The 18,619-nt window shown below is 40.7% G+C and overlaps 1 protein-coding gene across 1 annotated transcript in view; it reads left to right on the forward strand.

Moving 5' to 3' along the window:
- The first annotated feature begins 7,652 nt into the window (after window positions 1-7,652).
- The window catches only part of LOC113547554 (dipeptidyl aminopeptidase-like protein 6), a 190,613-nt gene continuing 179,646 nt past the window's right edge, over window positions 7,653-18,619 (forward strand). Inside the window, exons 1-2 of the mRNA XM_026947941.3 lie at window positions 7,653-7,914; window positions 8,037-8,112. Of these exons, the coding sequence (XP_026803742.3) occupies window positions 8,056-8,112 (57 nt within the window). The 5' untranslated portion in view covers window positions 7,653-7,914; window positions 8,037-8,055. The remainder of the gene's footprint in view (window positions 7,915-8,036; window positions 8,113-18,619) is intronic.

The following is an 18,619-nucleotide window of genomic DNA, read 5'->3' on the forward strand; positions in this document are numbered from 1 at the left end:
TAAAAAAAATCAATAGTTTGTATTAAAGTGAGTTTTAAATGAAGGCCGTGGAGAATCGTTCAGATGGAAATGAAACCTGTGCTGTTAAATTACATCTCATTGCACCTCAAACATCTCCTCAGTCTAGTTTGGGTTGACATTTTAAAATTATAATTAGGTTCACTGCAAATTAGAAGTAGGCCATTATTATCGTTGAATATTTCATCTGGGAGAATCAGCAGCAGCAGTTTCTGTTATTAATTTTGTGATGGTGGGATGAAAATGTCTCTCATCTACGCTTCATTCCACGATCGTATGCTTTCAGTGTCAGTTTTTGTGCTATCTTAAAGAAGAATTATGTTCAATATGAAGATCACATGCAAATTCCTGTGTTTAAGTGGATTCACGCATAGTCTGAGGGGTGACTCGGGACAGCCTGATCGGTCAGAAGAGAAGGTGTTGATTAATTCTCTAGAACAGCAGCTCTGACAGTAGTGCAGCTGCAGATCACATGTTTATATTAATGCACTTGTTATAATATGTTATTGTTTCTATAGTAACAGCTCATTCACAGGGACGTGTGCAGCGGACTCTCCACTAATAATAAACAGATTAAAAAATGTGTGTGATCACTGATATGGTGAAGTTTTCAGTAGGCAGAAGTTTATTTAACATCTGTGGAAGGAGTCTCCAGTGTCAGTGATTTGTAACAATCAGAGGTAAAGCTGTAACTTTAAGTTTTCCAACATTTTCAGGACAGAGTTTACACTTTGCGGTTTTTCAGAAATATAACACGCTGGAAAAGACAGGCTGGTGAGGGAACGACTGTTACTCGAGTGTGTGATATCTCATTATTGTAACATAGTGATGCATCGAATAAAACACTAATATTTGAATATTATAAGCTCCTCAGGAACAACAACTGAAATTTCAAACGCTTTTTGTGTTCAGGATCGCTGAGCTGCCCATGTTATTAAGAAATTCCTGTACATATCTCATTCCCATCCCATTTGAGAAGCAGGAAGAGACCACAGAAGGGTTGATTGAATAATTAAGGTTCTTCAGCCTCCTCAAAAGGTTCTGCTCTGAACCTGGTCTGATAGCGAAACACTCTGTTGTTGGATCCTACATTTCATGGTTCACTCATACGTACTGTAGAAACATCAGAAGGACCTGTCAGGGTTTCCTTGTTTCCTCATCTTCTCCTTACTTTCTTACTTTCTTAAACATTGCTCTGGTGTGTTTCAAGCAAAGCCACGTTCTGGCACAACTCTCTCCTTAAACGTTATATACATTTGCTTTAGAGGGAAAAAAAAATCTTTTCCCCACATAGCCACTGAGATGAGAATGATGAATGAGCTCTGTGTGTGTGTGTGTGTGTGTGTGTGTAAACACTGTACTGTTTAAAATGAGTTCCGTTTTTCATTATTCGTTTTCCAGTTTGATTTTCAGATATGAAAAGATGTCAGTGTTCTGTCAGGTTACTACTCTTAAAGAGAAATTCAATTTGCAAGATGATTTCTCAAAGCATCTCCTGAGATAAGATGATTAATGAGCGATGTTTCATTTCGAAACCATTTATCCAGATATAGAGCCGTCTGTTGTTCACCATAAGCACCTCAGCATTGAAAATATCTATGCTAGTTTGCAGTTTTTTTATTAGATTTACACATTTTACCTTGGAACCAGGAGTTCCTCCAGCTGTACAGAAGAGGAGTTAATAATGGATTGCATGTATTTTAATCTGTTTATTATGCAGAAACTTCTCTCTGTTTATTCTCTCTTCTTATCACTCTGGGGGTGAAGAGAAATCTGAAATTCATTAGCAAATCTACTGGATAACTGAAACCTCCAGTATACCGCCCGGTCCTGTGTTTTTTTTTTTTTTTTTGCTCAGAAATGTCATTAACTCCAGCTCCTGGAGCATAATTAAACTCCAAACTATGACAAGCTAGTTAGCTCATTACAGTAAGTGCATTAATAAAGACTGAGGGGAATGAAGAAGTATCCTTTTCTGGTAAAGTTTCTAACAGCGTGTCGTGTTGGCGTCCTCCCATCTCATGTAAAAGATATTCGAATCTGATTGGCGTCTTTATTTTCTCTCCACACGTTTAACTGTGAGGCACGTGACATCCGAAACAGCACGAGAGCTATACGACAGACTTTAACTTTGTGTTTCCATATAACTGTGTGTTCATCATTCTCAAAAATCATGTGTTCATGCGAATTAATCTGCCTAGCAAAAACTGTTTCTAGGACATCTTCCACACACGGTGTCTGAGGAATGCTCGTAAAATCACCACAGACCGCAATCAGGCAGCACGCGGACTGTTTCGCAGACTGCAGACTGGCATCAGGCAGATGGTACCGCAGCACTCAATCCAGAAGCAGCAGGCTGAAGAACAGTTTCTACCTGCACACCATCAGGATCCTGAATAAACTCTAATCCAGTCATTACTCCTTCTTCCTCTCTGTCAGTCATCCCTCCACTCCCTCCCACTCCCTCCCACACACTGCTCACCTCACCGACAGCTCAAGGACACTCATGGACAAGCTTTTCACATTCTTCTGTCACTTTTGGACATGTTGCAGTATTTCTAAGGGCATTTTTACCACCTTACTGCTGCTAAAGACTAAGTCCTGTCTCTGTGCAATATACTGACATATCGATCATATTTATTACAAACTACACAAACTACTATATCTACTTTCACTCCTTTTTTTTTTATTTAAATGCTATCTAGTTTAAATGCTACTACTGTTTCATCTGCTTTTTATACTCTCTTATAAATAATTTCTTTTCCCCTCTTTCGTCTCTCCTCCCCCCTTTTATCTTCTGATGTAGAGCATCTGAGCTTCACAACAAGCATTTCAACGTACAACTGTCACTGACGTTCGACAAATAAACTTGAAACTTGAACAGAAAGAGCTGAAAGAGAGCTGAAATGACCGTCCTGATCTCTGCATGACACTGAGGGTCAGGTGTACTGAATACGTTCTCGCAAACGAGCTGTGATGAGGAGGAGGAGGGAGGAGCCAGGCTGTGAGGACACACGCCTGCCACTGAGTTGTCTAACCAGTGGGAGAGAGTGATAACGGAGAGGCTGGAAATCCCTGAGAGAGAGAGAGAGAGAGAGAGAGAGAGAGAGAGAGAGAGACGCACGCACGCAAGCATGTTTTACGTGTGTGCTACGTTTGTGGTTTCTGTTACGTTTGAGTTCTGTTTATTATTATGCGTCACGTTTGAGTTCACTCGGTTCCCGCCTCCTCATTGTTCATCTTGGAGTTTGTTACACGAACCAAAACGCACAGGAATGCACAAAAAAGTCTGGACGGATTTAGATGTAATTTACCCCAAAGCTCAAATCCAGGTTTTATAGCCAGTGTTGCCAGGTCTATTGCTTTCCCACAGAATTGCGCTACTTTTCAGCGATATGTTAAAACTCAGCATGAGTGTCGAGTGTTACTGTTAAGCTCTATTTAGACTGGATTAGTTTTCAATGTGGAGGTGTGTAATGTAATTAGTACTGAAATAGCTCTGGGATTCTAATTTCAATCTGTCAGGTCAGTCATGTATTTATAGCCTGTGCGTACACACGTGTGAAATGATTACGCCGTGTTTCACCTTCTGTAAAAATCTCAGTAGAGAAAACAAGAGATCTCGTCTCAGTTGACATGTTGGTAAAGGTTGCGTTATACCGTATTGCCTACTGTTCTCTTTTCTCTTTTCTGTCGTCTCTCACCAAAACCAAACATTTAAAATGCAGAACAATAATAGAGATGATGTTTAAAAGGACGTGTCAGAGAAGCGATGGGGACGTTATTTCGGCTCTGAGCACAAATCCAGACTACAGCCATGTTATAGTCACGTGACCTAATAACAATCAGCCACGCCCCCTACAACAACCACTCATAATAGAGATCAAACCAATGAGTGTGTATTAAAATGAGGTGTGTGTCGTACACTTGGAGGTTTTAGTGTGATGAACTTACGTACATAGCGAACTGTGATTTATCTATCCTAATTTCTACACACCTCCTTCAGCAGTGTTACTTCACACACATACAGCATGTCCAGGAGACTAATCCCGTCTGAATAGCACTTACGGATGTACTTGTGTTAAAGAATTGGTCCACTCATTCTCTTATATATAACTGTTTATGTAATGAAACAAAGCCATTTAAGATCCTTGGCAGAATATATAAGGGAGAATATAATGCCAGTTTTTCATGGTGCTGATTGTGTCACGCACAAATACATCAATTTTCTCACATCTAACGAAGAAATTCAGCATTAAACAAGGCTTTTTAAATTATTTCGAAGCTGCAGTTGACTAAAGAAAAGTACAGTTTAATTACACACTTTATTCTGTACGCAGCATTTTCTTTTCATTAGCGTGAAACCTACTGGGAATGTAAGAGTATATCAGCCATACGAATGCTCTCTGCTTCGTCTGACACAGCCCTCTTCATTTCAGTTCTTCATTTAACATAGAACTTCATTTTTTATTATATATAAAGTTATTTTTAAAGTTATATATAAGTACAAATCTTTTTGTGCATTTCCTCTTGGGTCCTAAGCTTTTTGACGGCTCTGTGGTTGAACATTCCCACCATTTCACAACATCTCTTAAACCACAATATTCTCCTCACACATCTACATGATGAGCTTCAGATTTAGTAAAAAAAAAAACCTTAATATCAGCCTCATTAAGTCACATTTGCATTGAGGCTCGTGATGTACGTGCAGCTGTTCCTCTGTTTGAGATCATGTTCTGCAGACAGCAGATTCCCTCCAGCAAACACACTGAGAAACCTGCAACCCCCGAGGCATAAACACTCTCTGGTCACTTTAACAACTCCTTCTGCACCATCTGTCCATCAGAATTTATATTTCATGGCAATTTCTGTACAAATCTCCTCTACACTTCACAGAAATCATCATTCACACCGAGTTACACTCAAATCTCAAGGTGCACACCTACCGAAAGTAAGGAATGAAACCCTTTTGGACATGCTGTAATAGTAAAATAATCAACAGCAGAGTTCAAAAAGCAAGATCCAATATACTTTTTATCTGTTTATAGTTACATTTAATGTTGTGATAATGATTTATGACCTTCTGGATGCTCCTTTTTTGCCATTAGGTTGATGTAAGGACAATCTTATCATAATATACTTTTTGATCTTTCTGGGTTCTTCATGAATTAAGATGAGAAGAGCTTCAGTTCACATAATTAATTTAGTCTTGATTTCATGGCTGGTTTGTGTGTAGCAATTACTGAGAAGACTCCAGGGGTCGAGAGAGAGAGAGGGAGAGAGAGGGAGAGAGAGAGAGAGAGAGAGACAGGTTATGAGGTGCCCAGAAGCATGGCTGAACTTCAGATGGAGTGTAATTTAAAGTGTGTAAAGGCCAATTCACAATGAAAGCTTTGCTGAAGCGTGTTTTATTCAGATGTTTCACTGAATAGATACAGGCTCGGCCTGAAATGTCACACTTCACAGTTCCAGTGCAGTGGACTGCGCACTTCTGGGCTAAAGGTAGTTGAAGGGGCGTGGCCAGGAGTGCGAGAAGCACTTTAAAATTTGCTGACAACACTACAACACCATTTATATCAGTTAGTCAACAAATATTAATCTTCAAAAAGTCCTCATTCACAGCTCTATACATTTTAAGCTCTGTTCAAATATTAATTACGTCTTTTGAGTGACCAAACGATTAGAATGATTTGCTCTTTGACAGATACAATCCAATGTTCTGTTGATGTTCTCGCCTTTCTAGATGTTGTATAATCATCTTTCAGCATGCTGACTGCACCATTTAGCTCTACGGAGTTATTATTGCCTAGTGGTCAAAAATGGGAACTGCATTCCCATCAACAAGGGTTAATAAATAGAGGCCCACCGGGGCAGGAATCACGCTACCCCATGCTCAGGAGAGGAGTTGCAGACAGGGCAGATAATGGCTGGGTTGCCAGATTGGGCTAGTTTAAAAATACTCCACAGCTGCCAAGATCATGTGTTATAGCAAATAATCTGAATTAAATCTAATAAATTTCTCCAAACAAAAGCAAAATGCAAGTGCAGGCAGTGTGTATGATGTACAGAACCGTTTAAGATATACTGAAAATACTGGGAGAGGGAAAGTGGGATTATGGAGGGTATAATGTCTGTATATCATAAATGTGTGTGCACCACGGTGACTTTGATTCCCCACCTAAACACTGAGAAAAAGTTTCTCTTTTTGATGCCCAAATGTTTTGGTCTAGTTTCAGGTCTTTCGTGTGGATTGTGAGATGTAGCTGGACTGCTAATATCGCTGAAACCTGTCAATCCTGGCAAATGTTATTAGCTCTTCTGTGTGCAGTGTGTAGTGTGTAGTGTATAGTGTGTAGTGTATAATGTGTAGTGTATAGTGTGTAGTGTTTAGTGTATAGTCTGTAGTGTATAGTGTATAGTGTATAGTGTGTAGTGTGTAGTGTATAGTGTATAGTGTGTAGTGTATAGTGTGTAGTTTATAGTGTATAATGTATAGTGTGTAGTGTTTAGTGTATAGTCTGTAGTGTATAGTGTATAGTGTATAATGTATAGTGTGTAGTGTTTAGTGTATAGTCTGTAGTGTATAGTGTGTAGTGTATAGTGTATAATGTATAGTGTGTAGTGTTTAGTGTATAGTCTGTAGTGTATATTGTATAATGTTTGGTGTGTAGTGTTTAATGTATAGTCTGTAGTGTATACTGTGTAGTCTGTAGTGTATAGTGTATAAGGTATAGTGTATAATGTTTAGTGTGTAGTGTTTATTGTATGGTGTATAGCATGTAGTATATAGTGTGTAGTGTATAGTGTATAATGTATAGTGTTAAGTGTTTATTGTATGGTGTATAGCATGTAGTATATAGTGTATAGTGTGTAGTGTATAGTCTGTAGTGTATAGTGTATAATGTATAGTGTTAAGTGTTTATTGTATGGTGTATAGCATGTAGTATATAGTGTATAGTGTATAGTCTATAGTGTATACTGTGTAGTCTGTAGTGTATAGTGTGTAGTGTATAGTGTATAATGTGTAGTGTATAGTGTGTAGTATATAGTGTATAATGTATAGTGTATAAGGTATAGTGTATAATGTTTAGTGTGTAGTGTATAGTGTATAATGTGTAGTGTATAGTGTTAAGTGTTTATTGTATGGTGTATAGTGTATAGTGTGTAGTGTATAATGTTTAGTGTGTAGTGTATAGTGTATAATGTGTAGTGTATAGTGTTAAGTGTTTATTGTATGGTGTATAGTGTATAGTGTGTAGTGTATACAGTGTAATAAGTTTTTATTTGCATGTTTGTAATAAGCATGTGTTGTATGTTGACTCACATGTGTTGACTCACATCAGCTCAGAAACATCGTTAAAAAGAAACTGCTGATGTGTGTGTGTGTGGGTGTGTGTGTGTGTGTGTGTGTGTGTGTGTGTGTGTGTGTGTGATACACTCAGCGTGTTTCTGAACACTTTTTGAACTCTTTGGCTTTCCGTAGTGCAGGGAGATTCTTCTGCAGTGTTTAGTCTTCACTGTGCTCCTCAGCCGCATCTGCATCAGCATCCACACACAAACACACACACACACACACACACACACATCAGCATTATCCACACACTCCCTCACATGCACCGCTTCCTTCACTGTCTCACCACGTGTGTGTGTGTGTATGTGTGTGTATGTGTGTGTATAAGAATGGAGGTATCAGGGAAGAACCTGTGGTCACAGCTCTAAAGTTTCCTGCTGCATCTCCTATGGATTTGTTTGGGATGCGATAAACTCTGGACCACAGAAGACAGACAAAATTTTGTTTTCTGGATTTTTTTTTCCAGGTTTAATCTAAACCCAGAAAAATCGAAACACACGAGAGAAGTTGGAGAACGAAGAGTGGATTAAAGGATTAACGAGCAGGTTGGGTTTCTCTCTATTTCTTATCATTAACTTCACACTGTATTAATGAAGGAAATGTCAATTTATGTGATTATTACATTACAGTGTGTGTGTGTGTGTGTGTGTGTGTGTGTATGTTGCAGCACTGAAACAGGTGTGAATATGAACCAAACCGTAGGAGTAACGAATGCGTACAGGAGATGCTCCACAGGAGGGAAAGTAAGTGGCTTGATCAAGTGAACTTCAGTGAATTTCCAGCCTCGCTTCCGTTTTTTTTTTTTTTTTTCTTCTCAGATTCTGATTAGCTTTTACTTGAGACTAAGCTCAGATGTCAGGATGCTGGATTGTGGAATAATATTCATGCATAGTAGACATTTTTCACAATTTGAGAAGATAAAAAGCATGTCCTCCTGCCAAATAGTGATCTTATAAAATAGTAGTGTAACTCTATTTTAGGGCTGTAACTCTTCTTACTGAGACTGATGTTGTCCTTGTGGGCCTCTGTGTGTGTGCTGCATGTTACTCTTCTTTTTGGTTCTGGTTGTGTATGAGAATTGTATATGTGTGTGTGTGTGTGTGTGTGTGTGGCTGAAACAGCACTCACTGTTGTCGTTTTGATCACCAGTGAAGCATTGAAGACACAGATGGTGCCATACTGGTATTCTCTCTGCTGGTATTTAGCATCCTGTGTGTGTGTGTGTGTGTGTGTGTGTGTGTGTGTGCCCAGTTGCTCAGACACATATGTTAAGAAGCCCCAAACAAAACTGTTTAAATTAAGCAAAAACCCTTTTATAAGTTTTTTTCTCTCTGCACCATACTGAAAGCTGTGTATATCCACTACATCATGGCAGTTAATTCACCACACACACACACACACACATTACACTGTAAAGTGTTTCTCTAATTTGTACAAAAAAAGAGAAATAATATAACACAATACACTAGCCTGTGTGATAGGAGTACTGTATTAAAAGAGCTTACTGAAACACTGCTGCAACTGGATAAGGAATAAAACACACTGTGTCACTCTTTTTATCTGTTTATAGTTACATTTATGTCTTTAAAATGTCTTTAAAACAAGTTAGTTCCTGTTGTCACTTACGATATAGCAGCCATAAACAGTCGTTCCCTCACCAGCATCTCTTTTTTTTCTCTCTCTTGATGTTAATAAGACAAAAAACGCAGCTTGTCATGTTACTGAGAAACTGCAAAAAAAGAATAAACTCCTCCGTCCTGAAGATGTCGGAAAACCTCTGACTGTTACAAAGCACTGACACTGGAGACTCCTTCCATAAATGCCAAATAAACACATTTCTCCTTACAGAAAACTTCAACATATCAACGATCACACACATTTTGAATCCTTTTTCTCTCCGTCACTAGGTGGCGGAGGCGTAAAGTTTGGGTTCTCCGCCTGTGCGTCCATCCGAGATTCTCATTAGTGCGGTATCTCAAAGAGAAATGGTTAAATGTTTGTAGGATTTGTATGGAATTATCACTGTAACCAGCAGATGAACTGATTAGAGTTTAGAAAGGAACCAATCAGAGTCAAGCTAACACGTAGAGTTAACAAGTTCAGAGTGTTTTCTAAGAGTGTATCAGAGTTATTATTACTCCGACAGTGTGAGCTGTTTGTTTTGTTCAGTGACCCACGTAGTATATTGTGTACACATCGAAGCTCCGGAGTGTTTTAACGAGTCCCTCAGGAGAATGAATGTTTGGACCTGAAAAGTCTGTCAGTGTGGAACTTGGTTTTATAACACACCCACGTTCAGTCAGTTACCAACTGGGTTCTTCAGTTTGTCCCTCTGTGTACTGCACACTGTCTGTGGCTGTGAGGAAGATAAAGATCGACTTGACTAAAGGTTTGCCTTTCAGAAACGTTTCCAAATAGTACCTTTTACGAAAACTAGAACCATAAACCAAAAATTTCCAAATAGAACCACCTAAGAAAACTAGAACCATTAATCCACTAAAGAACCCTCGAGCAATTCAACACTGGCTGAATTCTTCTCTCTGGGGAATCAGAAATAGTCCCAAATAGAACCCCTTATGAAACCTAGAATTTTTAAACATCCAAAGAACCCTCAAGGAACCTTTTTTTTATATATATATATAATAGTGTAATTCCTGTTGGAACCAATTTCACTAGATGAATTCTGTTTTACTTTAGAGGAAATGGTTCCTAAAGGAATCTTTAAAGGTCTCCCTTTCAGAATGGTTCCAATTAAAAACAAAAAACAAAAAATTAAAACTAGAACCATTAACCATCCAAAGACTCTTTAAGGAACTACTTCTGAAAGGGAAACCTTTATGATTCCCCAGAGGGACAAACTAAAGAACCCACCTGGTAACTGAATGAACAGGTGTGTTACTAATCTGGTTCCTGTTATTAACTGGTTAACAGACCCAGTGGCAATGGTAGCTCAGTGGTTAAGATGTTGGACTACTTATTAGAAGCTTGTGAGTTCATGTCCCAATCCTGCTAATCTGCTACTGCTGGGATCTTGAGCAAGGCTCAGTCGTATAAATGAGATAAATGTAAGATGCTCTGGGTAAGGATGTCTGCCAGATGCTGTAAATGTAAAAAAAAAATGCTTCCTAGGAGAATCTTTAAAGGGATCTCTTAAATTTAAAAAAACCTTAAGAACTAGTACCCAAAGAACCCTTGATGAACCATTTCAGAGAGGGAACCTTTCATGAAAAGGTTCCAGATAGGACTGCTTAAGAAAACTAAAACATTAACCATCCAACGAACCCTCAGAGAACCAGTTTTGTAATAGTGTAGATGCTGTGGGACTCAGTTTCACTGGTTACAATCTGTTTTAACTGAAGACTCTTTAAGTGAAAAGGTGCCTTTCAGAAATGGTTCCAAAGAGAACCCTTTAAGAACTAGAACTAGACCCATTAACAATCCAAAGAACTCTTGAGAGACCTTGTTTTAGTAGTCAGAAGAATGGTCATTGGTTGAATGTACATGGTATTCATTGTTGTTTGTTAAAAAGGAAAAAAAAGGAAACACTTTTTATTTTGTTTTGCTTTTTTTTTTTACCATAAAATTGATCTTAAACACTGAAATCTTGACTGGTCTTTTAATTGCTTCTATTTATTTCGCCACACAAAGTCAATTAAATATTCATGAATCTGAATCTGAAAAATATGTCACTGCCGAACATTTCAGTCGACCTGGAAATAAGCGTCTGCTGTTCTGCACGCTCTGTTCTTGGCTTAGGACATGCAAATCTCAAACTCTGATTTCATTAAAGGGCTGATAAATAATGGATCAACATGTGCAGAAATACACTTTGGGTGATTAACATAATGTTAAATTGCGGCACCTGGAAAATCCTGCTGACTTTTTCAGCCATCACATTTTCTTCCTTTCCACTCACACTCTGAGTAGTTTTAAAAAGCATGCAGTGATCTGTATTAGCAGCACATCAGGCACTAACTCTGATCTGGATCCTTCATTAACTTTAGCCACAAAGTCAATCTCAAATAAAGAAAAACAAGCATTTCGAAATGAACTGTAAATAAGTGTGTACAATGCTTCAGCCCGTAGTCCACATTACTGTCTCAGAAATATACTGACAAAAATGCACTTTATGGTAGATAAAATGTGACAAAAATGCATTCTCAGATGCCAATCTGGTAGATTAAATGTGATAAAGTGCCCTCTAGGGTGTCTCTATGGTAGATAAAACATGACAGTACTCTCTAGGGTGCCACTACGGTAGATAAAATGTGATAAAGCGCCCTCTATGGTAGATAAACGGTGACAAAAATGCACACTAGGACGCCAATATGGTAGATTAAATGCAATAAAGTGCCTCTAGGGTATCTGTAAGGTAGATAAAATGTGATAAAGTGCCCTCTAGGGTATCTCTAAGGTAGATAAAATGTGATAAAGTGCCCTCTAGGGTATCTTTAAGGTAGATAAAATGTAATAAAGTGACATCTAAGGTGCTTCTATGGTAGACAAAACATGGTAAAGTGCCCTATAGGGTGCCTCTGGGGTAGATAAAACATGGTAAAGTGCCATCTGGGGTGCCAAGAGGCGAGTTCACACACAAACAAGCATTCTGGATCATAACTCAGTTTTGTGATTGGGATTTCTCAGCCATGTGCTACACTTGTGCTGAGGCCATGGCGTAAATCATTATTTTTATTACGTTCTACAGATATTTCTACATTATTTGTACAAAAGTGGGAAAGAAATAAAAAGAATATTGAGCACTATGTTATGATAGTGCCAAAAGGGGCGCTGAACTACACTTCCCATCAGCCCCCGAACATCACATGTCCTAACCACTATCACCTGTGTCTCATTTCACCCTGATTCACATGTCTATACAAGTTCTAGTTTCTCAGTGCCTCCACACTTAGAAGTGTGTGTGTGTGTGTGTGTGTGTGTGTGTGTGTGTGTGTGTGTGTGTGTGTGTGTGTGTGTGTGTGTGTGTGTGTGTGTGTGTGTGTGTGTGTGTGTGTGTAAACAGTATGCATCGTAAAGATATTGTATGCAAGTAGCAAGTAGTGAATACAGCGTAGCTACTTGTAATATTCTATCTACCATTAAACACTCGCTAATATTCACATGCATGTACAACCATGGTGCGTAACAGGGTGTGTGTGTGTGTGTGTGTGTGTGTGTGTGTGTGTGTGTGTATGTGTGTGTAAACAGTATGCATCGTAAAGATATTGTATGCAAGTAGCAAGTAGTGAATACAGCGTAGCTACTTGTAATATTCTATCTACCATTAAACACTCGCTAATATTCACATGCATGTACAACCATGGTGCGTAACAGGGTGTGTGTGTGTGTGTGTGTGTGTGTGTGTGTGTGTGTGTGTATGTGTGTGTGTGTGGTATCAGTGTTAAATATGGCGGAGACACCGCAGCACTGGAGTGATTATTATCACACAGAGAAGTGTGAGTAAGTGTGTTATCTGTGAACCCTTTGAGAATATGTCCTGTCACCTGTGTGTGTGTGTGTGTGTGTGTGTGCGGCTTAAGATGACTTTAAGGGATCACTGTGAGTGAGACACAGTGATATTTTACAGGAGGTGACAAATAACCTTTATCATAATCTACTTATTATCAAGGGGCTGCTCAGGAAGCTTGTCAGATAATACACACACACACACACACACACACACACACTGATATAACACAGACAGAGGAGTGTGTCTTGTCCTCTAAAGGCGGTTAAAGCCCACTGCATTATTTACACTCTTTATCCCGCTCTGCTGCTCAGGCATGAAGACTAATCTGACCCACGCTAACATTTCTCCAGTGTGTTAGCGCTTAGCGCACCATCGCTCGGACTTTATTTTAACAACATGACACCAGCAATGTGTGTGTGTGTGTGTTTATATAATATTAATAACCCTAAATAATATTAAGATTTTCTAATATTTTAAATAATCATTATCTATCGGTTATTTTATTTAAATTAATTATTAATTATATGTTCTGATCCATGAACATATTTTAATGCACTGTATTTTTCTTGCAATTAAATAAAAATAAACATTGTTATTTATTTTGTAATATATTATATCATCTATAACATTTTTTTAATTATAAAATACAATAATTTTTATATACTATTAAAAATTTAAATATTATTAAAAAGCTTAAACCTTAAAAATTATATTTTTCATAATAGTTTCTTTTTTTTTTTAAAGGAATGTCTCTACACCTTCAGAAATGCCAGGTCATATGAATATACATGAAAATGCAAATTTGGACACGCCCCCATCTCCTCCCTCCATTTCACATTCCATAACATCACTAACATTAGCTAACCTAGCTAGCTAACTCGCTAACTGCTAGTGAACTAGCTGACAATTGTCCCGGATCAATTTCAGTTTCAGAGTCTCAGTCTACATCATTTTCCTGCTGCTTTCTTTAAACATATGTACTTATAACTATAAATATTATGTTACTATAGCAACCAGCATTTTGTTAGTTATCTAGCTTAGCACACAGGTTCTGTAGCTAAACATTTCCAGGTATCATGTTATCCTCTAATCTCAGATGTGAAAGTCTCTGTTGAATGGGAAAGACTCGGATCTATAAAATCAGAAAGCTCATATTGGAAGAGTTTGGAGAGTTTATGGGGAAGTTTAAGCAGACTCGTGAGAGATGGAAACTTTTTGAGAGATGATGTTCAACCCGTCTCAGGTGCAGCTGCTCTCTAAAACACAGCCATGCAGTTGATTTCAGATGATGGAGGTACAGACCACTAGAGGGCTCTGTGAATATTCAGAGAAATTCACTGAGATGAGCAGTGTGTTTCATACAGCTCTGTTTCTCCTGATACATCTCTCTCTCTCTGTTTCTCTCTCTCTCTATCTGTCTCTCTCTCTCTCTCTCTCTCTATCTGCCTCTCCCCCCCTCTGTCTCTCTCTCTTTCTATCTGCCTCCCCCCCCCCTCTCTCTCTCTCTCTCCAGCTCTCTCTCTGTCTCTCTCTCTCTCTCCCTCTCTCTCTCTCTCTGTCTCTCTCTACCTCTCTGTCTCACTCTCTCTCTGCCTCTCTCTCTCTCTCTCTCTCTCTATCTTTTTACCTCTCTCTCTCTCTCTCTCTCTCCCTCTCTCTCTCTCTCTCTCTCTCTGTCTCTCCCTCTCTATCTTTCTGCCTCTCTGTCTCTCTCTCTGCCTCTCTGCCTCTCTCTCTCTCTCTCCCTCTCTCTCTCTCTCTCTCTCTCTGTCTCTCTCTTATGGACGTGATATATGTCACACTAATGGTGGACTGATCTGAGCTGTACAGCTTCATGTTTCTGCAATTTGGCTTCTTTCTCATTATTTCAGCGCACAGGAGAAAACATGCTCAGTCTGTCTGAGAGATAAGAAGAGTAGGGCTGAGTGACCACGCCCACATGGTTCCACGCAATCTTTCTTCCTCAGACACTGTGACCACACCCTATTTGTTCAGGAGAAACTGTGACCACACCCTCCTTCTTCTTCAGACACTGTGACCACACCCTCTTCCTTCTTCTTCAGACACTGTGACCACACCCTCCTCCTCCTTCTTCAGACACTGTGACCACACCCTCTTCCTTCTTCTTCAGACACTGTGACCACACCCTCCTTCTTCTTCAGACACTGTGACCACACCCTCTTCCTTCTTCTTCAGACACTGTGACCACACCCTCCTCCTTCTTCTTCAGACACTGTGACCACACCCTCCTCCTTCTTCTTCAGACACTGTGACCACACCCTCCTCCTTCTTCTTCAGATACTGTGACCACACCCTCCTCCTCCTTCTTCAGACACTGTGACCACACCCTCTTCCTTCTTCTTCAGACACTGTGACCACACCCTCCTCCTTCTTCTTCAGACACTGTGACCACACCCTCCTCCTCCTTCTTCTTCAGACACTGTGACCACACCCTCCTCCTTCTTCTTCAGACACTGTGACCACACCCTCCTCCTCCTTCTTCAGACACTGTGACCACACCCTCTTCCTTCTTCTTCAGACACTGTGACCACACCCTCCTCCTTCTTCTTCAGACACTGTGACCACACCCTCCTCCTCCTCCTTCTTCAGACACTGTGACCACACCCTCCTCCTTCTTCTTCAGATACTGTGACCACACCCTCCTCCTCCTTCTTCAGACACTGTGACCACACCCTCTTCCTTCTTCTTCAGACACTGTGACCACACCCTCCTCCTTCTTCTTCAGACACTGTGACCACACCCTCCTCCTCCTTCTTCTTCAGACACTGTGACCACACCCTCCTCCTTCTTCTTCAGACACTGTGACCACACCCTCCTCCTCCTTCTTCAGACACTGTGACCACACCCTCTTCCTTCTTCTTCAGACACTGTGACCACACCCTCCTCCTTCTTCTTCAGACACTGTGACCACACCCTCCTCCTCCTCCTTCTTCAGACACTGTGACCACACCCTCCTCCTTCTTCTTCAGAAACTGTGACCACACCCTCCTCCTTCTTCTTCTTCTTCAGACACTGTGACCACACCCTCCTCCTTCTTCTTCAGATACTGTGACCACACCCTCCTCCTTCTTCTTCAGACACTGTGACCACACCCTCCTCCTCCTTCTTCAGACACTGTGACCACACCCTCTTCCTTCTTCTTCAGACACTGTGACCACACCCTCCTCCTTCTTCTTCAGACACTGTGACCACACCCTCCTCCTCCTCCTTCTTCAGACACTGTGACCACACCCTCTTCCTTCTTCTTCAGATACTGTGACCACACCCTCCTCCTACTTCTTCTTCAGACACTGTGACCACACCCTCCTCCTCCTTCTTCTTCAGACACTGTGACCACACCCTCCTCCTTCTTCTTCAGACACTGTGACCACACCCTCCTCCTACTTCTTCTTCAGACACTGTGACCACACCCTCCTCCTCCTTCTTCTTCAGACACTGTGACCACACCCTCCTCCTCCTTCTTCTTCAGACACTGTGACCACACCCTCCTCCTCCTTCTTCAGACACTGTGAATCTGTGACCACGACTTCTTATGTCCTTTTTTTTGCAATGTTTAGCCTTTTTTTAATTTCAGAATTTTCCATTCAGGTATTTTAATTTGTATTTCCAAAATTTGCATAAGAGAGCCAGATGAAAAACTCCATACTCTGACTCCGCCCACCACCCGGCAAGCTCTTGCACCACCTGCCTATCCACCTTCGCAGAAACAAATTAGCAATTGCAACACTGTTAACAGGGTTTGTTTAAAATGAAAAACAATCTCACATCAGCAGTTTTTATTTGCAATATTTAGACCAGTCACTAAGGCTAGACTGGATGTGTATAAAACATATCTGGTGAAAAAGCCACTCCACATGAGAACTATAAAAAGTGTGACAGAAAAAAATACCCCGCGACCTCAACATTTCTGGGGTCCCACAGGATCCCAGTCCTGATAAACACCTCCAGCTGGGAATCTGCATGATGTGAATTTGAGCTGATGGTTAAATTGATGCTGCCTGAAATACAGCACCACATCCACCCAAGCAGCAACACACACTACAGAAGCTTATTGAAAAAAAGTTGCTGAAACTTTCAGCTTTTTCTGAAAATAACACAAAGCATGTTTCTCTCGCTCAGAGAAAGTCTGCAGTCCCCGGGAGATTCACACCTTTTACCTACAGTGTTCTGCAGCATCTATGCAAGTTCCTTAGGCAAATTTCTGAGTATTCTGTCGCAGAAAGGACAGCAGATTGCATCATAACGGTCACAATGAAAGAAAGAATCTCTCACTGAGTGTGTAAAAGCAGCTGATGCCTGGAGCTTTAACCTCTTCTTCACCGTTAATGTGATAAGAGATGAGGAACGAATGAGGAGGTGTGAGACAGGTGTGTGTGTGTGTGTAGACTGGAGGAGGTGTGAGACAGGTCTGTGTGTGTGCGTGTGTGTGTGTGTGTAGACTGGAGGAGGTGTGAGACAGGTCTGTGTGTGTGCGTGTGTGTGTGTGTGTAGACTGGAGGAGGTGAGAGACAGGTGTGTGTGTGTAGACTGGATTAGGTGTGAGACAGGTGTGTGTGTAGACTGGAGGAGGTGTGAGACAGGTGTGTGTGTGTGTGTGTGTAGACTGGAGGAAGTGTGAGACAGGTGTGTGTGTAGACTGGAGGAGGTGTGAGACAGGGGTGTGTGTGTGTGGACTGGAGGAGGTGTGAGGCATGTGTGTGTGTATGTGTTTGTGTGTGTGTGTGTGTGTGTGTAGACTGGAGGAGGTGTGAGACGTGTGTGTGTGTGTGTGTGTGGACTGGAGGAGGTGTGAGACATGTGTTTGTGTGTGTGTGTAGACTGGAGGAGGTGTGTGTGTGAGTGTGTGTGTGTGTAGACTGGAGGAGGTGTGAGACAGGTGTGTGTGTGTGTGCGTGTAGACTGGAGGAGGTGTGAGACATGTGTGTGTGTGTGTGTGTAGACTGGAGGAGGTGTGAGACGTGTGTGTGTGTGTGTGTGTGTGTGTGTGTAGACATGATTACACACACTGCAGGAGATGTGCACTGTACGTGCCTGTATCTGTATTGTATCGGAATGATTTCAGTCAGTGAGAGTGGAGCTGCAGCTCAGAGTTCACAGCAGCGTGGCAGCTTTTTAGACATGTGTTACACTAAGTAGTGTACACTAGGAAGTGTGCCAGTTATTGATCACTTCCTCATTATTCCTCCAATCCATTATAAATAACAATTATCCCAGAAGGTCCCAGAGTGGAGCGTACGGAAAAGAGCGTTGATGTCCGAGGCATGGCAGTGTGCTGGGGTGTGTGAAGTACCTTTATTAAAATCTTCACCCTGTTTCTAACGGATACATTTGCATTGAGCTGCTATTCATTAGCCGGAGGAGGAAGTAGAGAAAAAAGAGCGCCTAATTGAGCAAACACTCGGAGTGTAAGCTGGAGAAACTGAGTCATCTGGGATTGATGATCTGAGCACAAACTGCCTCTCAGGATAGAGAACTATTTACAGGCTTTAGTCTGATAGTCTGTGCTAGAACCAGGGTCGGAACTCATGAAGGAACTTATCTTATTGCTACAAGTTCTCCTAAATGTCTTAAGAACATACTCTCTGTTCTCTGGATTGTTCTAAGGTCCCAAAATGCTTTGTGAATTACTCTAAGGCTGATTCAGAGTACACAACATAAGTCCAAAATATATTTTAATATTTATGCGGGAAAGTTCCTGGTATTCAGAGTCAGGTTACGCACACGCTTAAGTGGATTTTCTGAGCTCCACATTCAGGTTAAAA

This window comes from Pangasianodon hypophthalmus, chromosome 1, assembly GCF_027358585.1.
Source record: "Pangasianodon hypophthalmus isolate fPanHyp1 chromosome 1, fPanHyp1.pri, whole genome shotgun sequence".
NCBI lineage: Eukaryota > Metazoa > Chordata > Actinopteri > Siluriformes > Pangasiidae > Pangasianodon > Pangasianodon hypophthalmus.